At 34.2% G+C, this 13,065-nt stretch overlaps 1 protein-coding gene across 2 annotated transcripts in view; it reads right to left on the bottom strand.

Moving 5' to 3' along the window:
• The window catches only part of GMDS (GDP-mannose 4,6-dehydratase), a gene marked incomplete at its 3' end in the record, with an annotated part of 261,160 nt that overhangs the window by 192,461 nt on the left and 55,634 nt on the right, over window positions 1-13,065 (bottom strand). For both annotated transcript variants that reach the window (XM_015813767.1, XM_015813844.1), the window contains 2 exon segments: window positions 2,689-2,793; window positions 4,725-4,917. In XM_015813767.1, the coding sequence (XP_015669253.1) occupies window positions 2,689-2,793; window positions 4,725-4,917 (298 nt within the window).

Below are 13,065 nucleotides of genomic sequence, written 5' to 3'. Positions count from 1 at the left end.
TAAAAGGAGGCAGTGAAATGCAATTTACTGAAAGACATTCAAGATTTTTCAAGGGAGCATTAAAAAAATAGGAAAAATGTTCATGCCTATTTATTACATTAAAAAACAGAAACAAGTTCAAACTGATTCTTTTATATACTCTAGGAAAATTTCAGTGATAGAGGATTCTCTTAAATATTACCAGAGGGATCATTTAGGTTTTTTACGGAGTTCTGATAATGCTTTATGTTCCTGGCAGAACTGGAAATGATGCAGGATAGGCAGAAGAGAGAAGAAAGAAAGTCCACTTGCATGATAATAAATTTAACTCCCAATGGATTTCAACATTTTAATTTTAATTTATGTATGTTCAATAAAGCATAATTATGTATTATTTCTCATTCATGGAATATAAATATACATTTTCTAAACTTTAACTATCATGTTTAAAGTAATATTAGAATATAGAAAAGCTGGTATTTTCCATTTGATTCTAACCTTTGGAAAAAAGTTAATATAAGTAGAAACAGTGAATTTTATTTAAAGAATCGGCATCTAGTTATTATTTATATTTAAATTGTATTAGTAAAATTAAATTATAAAGTGAGGAAAGTAATTTTAGTTCTAGAAGAAATTTAAAGTGACATATAATTCATGAAAAAGCTAGCAATAACATTTCTATCATAAAGTATTTAAGATGTTCTAAATGATTATCTTTGTCTCTGACTGATGTACAATAACTTCAAGTGATATAAAAAGCGAGTCAGAATGAAAAGCTATGCAAGACTTATAGATCTCTAAACTGATCAATGTGCTGAGGATTTCCTTTCTTTTTCTGTTGCATATATAAATTAGTTCGACACAATGGCCAATATTGGTAGTGCAGAGATGGCCTTGAAACAGATATTCAGAAACTTACATAAGCAAAGAGGGTTGAACCTTTCTGTAAGTCCTGGAAAGGAAGGTACTGTTAAGAAGAGATTCACAGTATTTGTCAGTTATTGACAACTGAGGAAACCTGATGGTGCAATAGTTAAGTGGAATTGCAGGCAAATTCTGCCCACAGCCTGGAGTTCAATCCTGATGGGGCTCAAGGTTGACTCCGCCTTCCATCCTTCCGAGGTTGGTAAAATGAGGACTCAGATTGTTGGGGGTACTATGCAAATAATGCTGACACTGTAAACCGCCCAATATGTGCTGTAAAGTGCTATGGGGCGTATATAAATCTAAATGCTATTGCTATTAACCCAAATCATTCAGGTCATGGATTGCAATCTATTATTTCAGCTCAATGTGGATTGGAAGTTTTTTTTTTCTTTACTTCCTTCCCAGTCTAGGGCTGAGAGTGAAAGACTGGCCTGTTATATAGTTATTTCAGCATTGTTTGCAGAATTAAAAAATTAGATTTTTCACATTAGCTCTCTAGGCACAAAGCTATTTTTTCTTTGGATTCTTTTAATACTCTAAAAAGCAGAGATACATAGATTTTTCAAAGTGAGTTCATGTTCACAAGAAAAAGTGACATATATATGCATACAACTATAATTATTTGTGACTATGCACAGTATACATGACTGTATATATATATGTGCACCATATGTGTGCTTGCACATACACATAATATCTGGCTACAATATTTACTAGTCTCAGAATTAGACAGAATGTCAAAGATTTATAGATTTATAGATCAAAACCAGGATTGAATACAGAATTCTTTTTTCTTTTCCCAAATCATACCACTCTTTAAAGAGGCAATCTGACCTTAAAATTCTTTCATAGGAAATCCAACTTATTTTCAATTTTAAAAATATCAGAAACCACACCAAAAACTGGGATCTTTCTTTTTTAATATATTACAGTCATATTAATTTCTGTATCAAAAAAGACTTCTTTTAAAGTTATAACTCATCGACAAGTAGAATTATTCCTATCTTCCTTTTAAAAAGACTATGTCTGGCTTTCCAGGATAACTGAGGACATTTTAAAAACCCTGAAAGTGTGTTTTTGATAACAGTGGGATCTGTTATTTAAAGTAAAAATAAATGAACAGCAGTGTATGATAGTATTTTGATATAACTCTATGAAAGTGGGAAGAATTTGGCATGGAAAAGCAACTTCACTTCATTTTATTTTAACCATTTTAAATGCCCACTCCCAAAATATTGGCTTCTCCCATTTATCTCTTTTCTCGTTTATCCTCAAATAAATGTTTAAGTTGGAAAACTTTTATTTATATCCTCTTTATTCAATATGAATGTTAATCTAAACCTTGGTTATTTTTTTCTATGAACTGATGAACTTTGAGCAAAACAGCACAAGCATTTTGTGACATTAAAAATATACAACCAAGATAATGAATCTCTATAGGACAGGCCAGATGTGGTTTCATGAGAGACATGAATTTTATCATAGGAATTTTTTAGAATTGAAATGGAAGTCTCAAAATTATGTTCTCTCAATAGTGCTTATATCTTACAGAATTTTAAAGATGGTAATTTTGTTTTATTGTGCTAACTATGAAAGATATCCCATAAAGTGTGAACTAATTGCCATTGAACTGTTAGATACCATTTTAACCTCAAGGTTACATATAAAAGCTTTGATTATAAAGAGTGTTGAATCTATCAAAAACAATTAGTTAAACAGAAATGTTTTTCTCCTCAGACATATATTAGAATAGTAATGAAAATTTTTAGACATGTTCCTTACCTCTCCTGGGACTCTCATGGTTGAAAAGAATACCATTCACAGCAAAGAGATTATAGGCCTCCCTGAAATTTACCACAATCCAATATGCATAGAGTTTGGCTGCCCCTGAAACAATAATTCTAATTATTTACTGAAATATTTACAAAACGTAGTATATTCACTCATACATCCATACCGAAGAGAAAATGCCAATAAAAATCATTTATAAATAATTCATTAGAACACTGGCCTCAGACATGTTTCTAATTTCTGTTAATGTAAACGGATGTGGAACAAAATAGCCGCCACACTCACTGAAAGTGGTAGGAGACTTTTCTCATCATGTCCTATCATAAATATAACTGATATTTAAGCATTAAACAAGAATTCTTAATCACACTATAGAATCTCTACTTAAAACAATGTTGCATGGAAGCATTTAACTTCAGTTGGTTTGAAATTCCAGTTTGTTTTAATGTTATAATACTTAAAGTCTCCTTTAATTCATTATAGAGTGCATGATAGCCATAAAATAAAATTCATTCAAATAATCACTTGAATATCATATAGCAATGATGGAGAACCTTTTAGAGACCGAGTGCCCCAAAACCACCCAGCCCCGCCCTGCCTGCCACCCCGTGCCCCACCTGCCCACAGGGCCACCCACTGCCTCCACAGCCCTCTGCAGCAGATTGCCCAGGCGGCCAAGCAGCACCATGGTGGCCACACCCTCCACCCGCACCCTGTAGCATCATCTGCACATGACAGAGTGCGAGGGCGGAGTCTTGTCCCCGCTACCCAGGCTGCCATGTCCTTGGCTGCGCTGCTCTGCGTGGGCAGCGCCCGGGGTGACTCTCCTCCGGGGGGACTGCTGGTGAGGAGGGAGCTGTGGGGGGAGGCAAGGCTGGGGCGGCGGCACACATGCCCACAGAGAGGGCTCTGAGTGCTGCCTCTGGCACGCGTGCCATAGGTTCTCCACCACTGTCATATAGTTTAGTGGTTAAGGTGCTGGCCGAGGAACCAGAAGACTGTGAGTTCTAGTCCTGCCTTAGGCCTGAAAGCCAGCTGGGTGATTTTGGGCTGGTCACATTCTCTCAGCCCGGATACTTCACAGGGTTTTTTTGTGGGGAAAATAAGAGGAAGAAGGAAGGAGTATTAGGTAAGTTCTCACCCTTGAATTATTTATAAAAGAAAAATAAAGGCAGAGATATAAATAAATAAATAAATTTTACAATTAAAAACAGAAAAATAATGTCAGCTCATTTCTAGCAATGAATGATACCAGAAATCATGTAATAAGTACAGTTTGTGTAAATAAATAAAAAAATTAAGTACCCATACAATGGCAAATGCTGTTTATCAATAAACAATAAATAAATATTTCCACAATTAAAATAATAGTAAGCAGACAAAATAAATGTCTTTCTGCAATTCAAATAAGGACAAGAAGATAAGATTAAGATAATGGATTAAAAATAAAATACTGCACAAAACAGAACTTTTTAGGAAAAAAACCCCTTTGTTTTGGCATTCTATACAAAAGCCTTTAATTTGGCAGCATCTGGACAATGTTACCTGGCTCAGAAGCTCGGATAGGAAACCTCCAGTAAAAAAATAAATCAGGAGGACACACTAGTACAGAGGTCCCCAACCAGGGACCAGTGCCATGGAGAAAGGTTTTTCCATGGACCAGAGGGGGTGTGGTTTTGAATATTGCCGGCATCCCGCAAGTTTTGCTTGTTTGTGCGACCTGCTTGCTGGCATGCTGGGGACCGGTGCCGGTCCACGGACCGGGGGTTGGGGACCCCTGCCCTAGTATACCACTTTCATACTACTGTAGAAAAGCTACACAGATACATTCATGACATTAATGGAAATTAAATTCAACCTGAAGAAGACTTTAACTTTCCAAAGTCCTTCAAAACAAATAGGCTAAACTTTTAAATTACTGCACCAACAAATAACATGTCTAATATGGATTCCAATCTCAAAAATTGTGATGTTGCATCCACTTAGAAGAGGTCCTTTTGAATCTGTCAAGAAATTAATACACCCACCATATGGAGATCTGGGATAAAATGGAGTAGTTTCCTTTTGAGGTATTTCTTGCACTTTTCCATAAAGTTCACTTGTTGAGGCTTGATAGAATTTTACAGAGTTTATGAGACCACATGTCTTGATAGCATCTAGTAATCGTAAAGTGCCAATTCCATCAACATCTGCTGTATATTCTGCTAAATCAAATGATATCTGAGGAGATACAAAAAGTCAAAAATGCAAAATGAAAAGCAATGCTATCCACAAAATAGAATTTAAGGCTCAGCCAACTGGAAGGTATATCTTGTGGCATATAGGTATATAGTCACCTTAAACATGAGACTTTTATATCAGGTAATACTGTCATTCTAATAAAGTCAAGTTATAAAACTCTTTCTTTCATGGATTCCAGCTCTTCTTCCTCTGATAATATAGTGTAAATGTCAGGCACAAACAATCAGGATCACACACATAAGTTCCAGTTCAGATTTATTGCTCAAGCCTACATACAAGAATTATGGTAAGTACTAAATTGGTGCAAACCAAAAGAGTTAATGGAATTCAAGGGAGGGGGGTGGATTTAGAGTGTTTGTAGACATGTAATGATTCTAGGCTAAGTTCTCTCTTAATTCTGCCCCCAGCTCTGCCTGCTCTTCTACAGCTGTTATTAATACTCTTTCTATTAAAAAAAGTTCCAGATTTCTTAGGTGAGAAATAGAAAAGTAAAGTATAATAAAATTATATGTTTTACAAGGGAGGACCATGTGACACTGACATGCAACTGATACTGATTTTGCCTTTTTCCTTCTGGACTTGGTTGGATGCTCTAGGAACAAAAGTATTTTTCATCAATAAAACCTTGCAAACTAAGGACTTAAACTATAAACTAAATAGGCAAGGCAGTAGGATACTGGAAGAAATTAACTATGAAGCCTCCTATTTCCCTCCCATTACAGTCCCTAGGGCAGGGGTAGGCAACCTCGGCTCTTTTATGACTCGTGGACTTAAACTCCCAGAATTCCTCAGCCAGCATAGCTCAGCATGGAAACCTCTCCATTTCTCCTCAGCATGGCTGGCTCAGGAATTCTGGGAGTTGAAGTCCACTAATCATAAAAGAGCCAAGGTTGCCTACCCCTGTCCTAGACTGATGGGAAATGGAATGCTCATTTTACTTCAGCCTTAATCCTCATTCATAGATAGAGGAACAGCATGTTTAACAATCTGAACATCTCTCAGTCTGTGAATCTCTCTATATATACTGTATATATGCCTGAGAAGTACTCAATTTTTTTTTGAATACTTTTTTTGATATCAGATTACGCTAAGGCTATAAATATGCTTTATCTATGAATGAGAAAATTACATGCTACTCATGAACTTTGGCAAGAACCTCCTCTAACACATGTTATGTTCCAGCGAATGACCTGAAATGTTTCTGCCATTTGTCTTATTTTTGAATCATTACCAGAACCTATATTTCAATGTTTAACAGTAATCATTTCAGAAATAATATGAAAAAGCCCAGGGTGACATTTTCTAGAATATAAACTCTATAATGATTATAAACCTTGACTGCAATATATTCCTGAATTCAACATAATCCTAAGTATTTTATTGAGAGATAAAGATCACTGAAAATTATATTAATGTAATTAGCTTTATAGTAATAAATTCCTTATTTTATTGTCACCATTAATTAATTTGGTCAGCATTATAAAGGGGATTTTATTAAAAATATTTTAGAATCATAACGATAATTTTAACATTAGGAAAAAGTCAAGTTTTTGTACAATGCATACTTTACAAATATATTTATAAAACATATTTATTTGAGTTTCATTATCTCACCATCTCTACATTGCTGCAGCTAGGACAGATAAAATTTGAAATGTAGCAGTGCTGATGATTAGTGACACTATAATGCTCTAAAAGTTTTCATACATAGTGAAACCCAGCTGTGCTAAATGCTTTAAATCCTTTTTTAAAAAGGCAGGGTGTCTTGCAGAACCACTAAAAAAAACTTCCACAGGGGAGCTGTAAAAGCATAGCCAATTAATTCTGCCTTATAGATATCATGGGAATCAATGGCAGTGAATAAAATGTGAACAGATACATGTGACCATTTTTTTCTATTTTAACAATTTATAATTAATTTTGTGTGTAGAGTAATGTGCAGCTCTAAGTGCATTCAACTGAAATATATTAATATATGAAAAGACTAGCAATAATTTTAAGTAGGTATGGTTGGTAAAAACAAACATTCCTGTCAATACCTTTTTCCTTATTAGGATCAACCCAAAAAACAAGAAAATGTTCAGGTTTCTGAATTCTCCAAAACTCATTCTTTTCACTGTAGTTATGAAATTTTTATTTACAAAGGGAGGGGGAAGGGAAATAAAACAGTAAGGAAAGCTAACATAGCTAGAACTACCAACTAATAAATACTATTTCACAGGGCTTTTTTTCAGGGCCTTGCGCCGCCTTGGCGCAAGGCCGTGGAAAAAGGCCCGGCCGGCGTGGCCTTTATCGGGGAGGGTGTGGCCTTTATCGGGGAGGGTTTAAAATGAACGTAAGGACAAGAGATTTCCCCGCCAGGATCCCAAACTACTCCCGCACCGGTCCAAACTCAAGGCGGTGGAAAAGAGGGAGAAAAAAAGCCCTGCTATTTCAGAATTATAGCTGAGATATCAGCAGACTACCAGATGATTAAGCAAAACAAATGAAATTGAATATAATATTTATAGTGTGAATTCCTTGAATTTTTTAAAATGTCTGAGGTTCCTCTCTCTGAAAGTGTCATAATGCACATCCTTTATAGCCACTTTTGCCCCATATACCTGTCGTTGAATGGCATGAAGGTGCTACTCCATATGTACAGCACATATTAAAACAACAAGTTTTATATATATTAAAAAATTTATATAAAGAAGGAAACCTAATTGCCCATAGAAATTAAATTCTCTAGTTTCCTGAATCCTAGAATTCTAACACCCCCCCCCATACACACGCTCTATTTATTAACCTTTGGGAAAGTAAATCCCAAATATGAATATCCATATCTTATTCTCAGCAACTCCTACAAATATTCTGATCAGGAATGGTGCCCTTGAACAGAAGCTAAGCATCAATTTAAAAGAATGCAAAACTGAGTAAATGTGGAGTTAGAGTATTATTTAAGAAAAGTCTAAATGAGATTATTTTTTAATCTTGCCTTGTGTCCAGAAACCAAAGACATTTCTTCTTCCAATTTTTCCCCATAACAGTCCTATGAAATAAATTAGGCTCAATATGAGTAATTTTCTAAAAGTCATTCATCAAGCTTCTATGGCTGAGTACAGCACTGAACTTGAGTCTCACCTGCCCTAGGCAAAACAGTTTTTTAAAATGATTTTTTTCCCATATTGGGCATTCAACCATCACACAGAAAACCAACACAGTTGGTTTAATAATGACAATAGAGTATTCCTCAAATTTAGCTGATAATCTGATAGCTACTTTTTGGCCACTTAGGGAGACATAATTGTGACTCATACCCTTATTCTTTAGATTGGAAAGGTGGCTAATAATTGATGTTTTTAGCAATTTACAAATGAATCACTAAGATGGAAAGTAGACCTGGTCCTGGAAATGTGGGAGGGATGAACAATCTGTTAAGGGAGGAGTTTCATAAAAGATTATTTAGTCCCGATAAAGAAGAAAGTGTAAGAAAGAAATTCAAAAGGATCTGCCTCAGTTTTGCTTGGTATAAGATGCAGTAGAAAGTTACTCTATCAGGCTTTCAATAATTTGTTTTGATAACCACAGTGATAAAGAACTTCTGAAATCTTTGTTGTTCCTATTACTGTTCAATGTTATCTCCAAAAGCTTATCAACTTTCAATTCTCAAATTTCAGGTCATAGGCTATGAAATAGCTAGCAGTTCAAGTAAGGGGTCACATGTGTGCATATGACACATTCATGAAATCACCCAGACTCAAAGTTGATTATGTTGAGATTGTATTTTTTAAAATTCTGAGGGGCGGAGTTTCTCATCTAATGTCTTTATTTGACTGATATATATCATAGTTTAGTAAGCAATAAGAACCATCAGCTATTATAACAGGGATTAATATTATCAACTATTGTGATTGTAGATGCATAATGATATATGAGTAAAAATGCCAGCTATTTAAACTCATTTTTAAAAATACTGTCATTCTAAATAAAAATAAAACAAAATCCTTTATTGAGTTTTCTTTGTTAATTTAATACTATAAGAAACATTATTCTTTTCAGATGGTCAACTAAGTAAAGTAAGTAAAAATACTGGCAATGGAATAAAAATCTATTAAAATATTATAATATAAGTAAGATTTAAACAGATTGTGTGTACTTCCAGGTAACTAAGAGGAATCTGGATTTCTGTTAATCAAGGAACACTATTCTTTTCAGCTGCCTTTTCAAAATGAGATTGCCAGGATATTGTACATTGTGTTGTTTTAAAAATGTTGCAATCTGTATACAAATGCCAAATAGAAATTTCACTTTAAATTGCTTAAAACAGATGTATTAAGATAAACCCCCAACTAATTTTTAAAAATACACTTTGGAAAAGCAAGCAGAAAAATATTCAACAGCTCATCCCTTCCTCAAGAAAAACTTATCAAACATGAAAAAAAAAAAAAGCATTAAGGTTGAAGAAATTCTTCCGGCCAATAGAATTATGTAAAATTTACATGGACTAAATACAAGACTAGCAAATTAGCACATCTTCATTGGAAAGGAAATGTGAATACAAGAACCTGTAAAGAACTCTAAAGTGAGATGGGAATACCAAAATGAGCCAGGTGGCAAATTAGTTTAAATCTGCTTTTTTATATAAAAGTTATGACTTGAAAAAAGACAGGTAAGATGCCTTCCAACAACTTGGCATTTACAGTCACCACTGAAAAAGAAACCAAATGAAATGAAACACAGGCGGAAATGAAGAACAACAAAATTTTGGCTATTCTGAAATTAGCTGCAATATCAGGGAATTGTCAAGATCAGGCACTTAAAATTCTATCTTATACTACACAGTTTCTTTAAGGTCCAAATACTACAGGAAATAAGTGCTTATCTGCGAAAGCCAGAAAAATAACAAAGGTAAAGGGGGCATTTTCTATTCTTTTGCTGTTCTGCCCCCAACTGTGAAGTGTTTGGCGCTTCCTCTTAGTCCCAGCCATTTCACCGTGCATTTGGCTTTAATCAGGTGGAGGGCAGGAACTCAACATCCTGCAGCCTTGCTCTGATTAGGAGGAGTCAAATTCTACAAATTGGCATATTCTTCCTTTGCTCTTGCTTATTTGATGAATCATTTGTTTTAAAGAATTTCAAAGGAACACTCGAAAAGTAGCAGACTAAGATTGTTACTATTTTCAAGTCTATTTATAATATCCCTAAGAAAAGAAGGTAGATTATTTTCATTTCAATAAACTAATGCTTCAACATTCTCTTACATTAATGCCACAGAGCAATTATCATGTTGAAAAACCTGCTGACTACTAAAACCACCCATCTATAAAATGTCATAGACTGGGTCTTTTTAAAAAGCAGCATAAAGTAATAAATTTAAAAGTGCTTTATTGATATAAAGTCTAATAACTTCAATGGAGTACACAGAAGTGCTATGAATTATTTTTGGAGGGATGATTTACACAGAAGACACGTAAATCTTTGAAACAGAATATATGGTTCGATGGTGGTTCACATGTATTGTATATACTACAGAAGGTGTAAAAATAATTCAAGAATTAACTGAATCTTGAATAATAAAGCTGGAAAACAAACGGAGACACTGGATGTACCAATAGATATAATTAATTTATTATACATTATTTGTTCTAGCATCCACTTAAGTACTGAAATGATACCTTCAAGTCTTCCTCCCTCCCTCCCTCCCTCCCTCCCTCCCTCCCTTTCTTTCCTCTGAAAGTTCCAAATATGTTATTATTTGCAATAGATTAACCTCAGTAAACCTTATGGATAAATTGGCTAGAAATATTTCTTCCATATCATTAAAGAATATTGGAAAAAATGCACAATAAAACTGATAGAAAGCCCAGCACCTGTGATTATAGTAATTTCTTTCCCCAAATTCAAATCAAGAATATCGCTCCTCAAATGAAACAGCCCCACAATAGTTTGTATCCAATGGTGTTCAAATGTGATTGAAATTTAGAAGATACCCTGGACTAGATCTAAGGCAGAGGTTTAGCTTCATTACATAAAGACTGCAAAGTCTAACTGCGAAGACTGGATGAAGCCCAATAACAACTTACAAAATAATCAGCATTCTTCCTATGTGACGAGAGGTATGGAAAACAAGAGTACCTCACCTCATAGGAATAGTACTTTGTTATTATCCTCATCTAACCTCTCCTCTTTTGTGGAATCTACTCCATAAAATGATTGATGGCAGAGAGGAAAGATAGTTTAGGCAGAGACAAGTCACTTCAGTTTCCACAATATGCATTCTCAAGTTTGGTGGGAACTGCAACAGAGCATACTTAATGATACGCATTTATATTTTACCTTATAATACTAAAGAACCAATATTAGACAGACTGACTATAACAGAGTTTAATATACTGTATATCTCCAAATGAATATGTTTTCTTCATTAATCATCTACTTAGTAGGACTGTGCGGCTTTTAAAATGATTTGGGAATACCTCAGATTTTATGTGAATTGCTACTAATTCAAACAGCCATGCTCTTTTTCAGGCTTCTTTTTTTTGCATGCAGACTGAAAAATATTTTCACTGCTTGTCAGTCTCATGCAGAAGCCTCCCCCCCCCCCCCCCGGGGATGACATGCTACTTTAATAAGAAAGAGCTGCTGAGGTATTTCCTAAAGACACACAATTGTAATACTTGTCATCTGTGTTAAGTAATTTGTTGCAATAAAAGGGACAAGAAAAATGGCAAAACTGTTTGGAGATAAACTATAGTTTATAGATTTGTAGAGCAGATTATATCTGAATACTTCAAGCAGTATGATCCAATACTTCAAGCAGTATGATCCAATTGATTTAATTTCAAGGACAATAATCCATAATCCATTAGCCACATATGTTGAGCCCCATTTTTGCAGCCCTCTAAGATTAAGTCCCCAAAAGTCAGCATCAAAAAGTTAAAAAATCAACAGTGTTATTTTTCTGCACATGTTGAAGAAAGAACTAAATATGCTTTTACTTTTTTTTAAAAAAAAAACCAACCTCCAAAATCAAGGCAGAAAATGCCTTCTTATCTCTCTAGCTCTAGCATTAAGATGCTTGAAAAAAGAGGAAAAATTCTGACTACAATGTTTTTAATTAATCAAAGTTACAGCAATTCTTTACACACACAAAAAACTTCTCACCAAAATGCAAAGATATAATTTTAGCAATTTTAAAAAAGTAAAGTCTCTTTTCAAAGTTTAATTACTTTTTCATCAATATAATAGTAAAAATATACCATGATACTAAAATTGATTTCATCTGGACATTGCTAACATTAGGTATTAAAACTCAGAGGAACTAATAAAAGGAAAAAAATTAATTAAAAGTATATTATAATCAGTAAGAAAGACCCATTTAAACTAAGTTTGTTGGATAATTGCACACCATTCTTTGCTATTTTTAGATGTGCTTTTAGTTCATTTTGGAAAAAGTGTTAAGTAATTGGGCCCATATATATAGCTTAGTGTACCATGTTTTTATCAGAGTTATTTTGCATTTGTTTTAAAGGTTTGGATTCGCCAAAGCATCTGAACAATGTTTAAATCTAGTCCATAAAATTATACAATTCTGAGAGTCAAGAAAAAGTAATTACTGCTATCAGAGCATAAAGGGGGTCAATTTTTTCCTATTATACCATATGGCATGAAAATGACATGCTTTTTAAATTTCATTCGCATTTATATATTCCTGGATATTTTATGTAACTCCATGAAACTGTTAGCTCGGGACAAAGGTCATTTGGAAGGGATATGCCATTAAGAACTTACAAAAGCTTGCTTCTAACTTCCCTAATATAAGAGGAAGCATCTCTCAGTAAAGGAAGGATGCCCATGTTAAATAAGGAAATGAGTTTGCAGGATGTACACATGTTGCTTTCTATTAAGGGCAAGCAATTTCAACAACAATAACAACAAAAAGCAATAGAGAATATTTTAGGAGATTAACTACTAATAGCTTAACTGTATAGATATAAAAAAGTAAAAATTGTTTCAATAAAATTATTTAGCCCACAAATTGCTGTTTAACGAAATACATTCAATTAACAATTGGTTGTGAAAATTGATTCTCTCTCTCTCTCTCTCTCTCTCTCTCTCTCTCTCTCTCTCTCTCTCTCTCTCTCT

Source organism: Protobothrops mucrosquamatus, unplaced genomic scaffold (genome assembly GCF_001527695.2).
Source record: "Protobothrops mucrosquamatus isolate PMUCROS unplaced genomic scaffold, P.Mucros_1.0 scaffold_6, whole genome shotgun sequence".
Classification (NCBI taxonomy): Eukaryota; Metazoa; Chordata; class Lepidosauria; order Squamata; family Viperidae; genus Protobothrops; species Protobothrops mucrosquamatus.
Note: the sequence above shows the minus strand (reverse complement) of the source record. Positions and strands in the feature narration are given on the sequence as shown.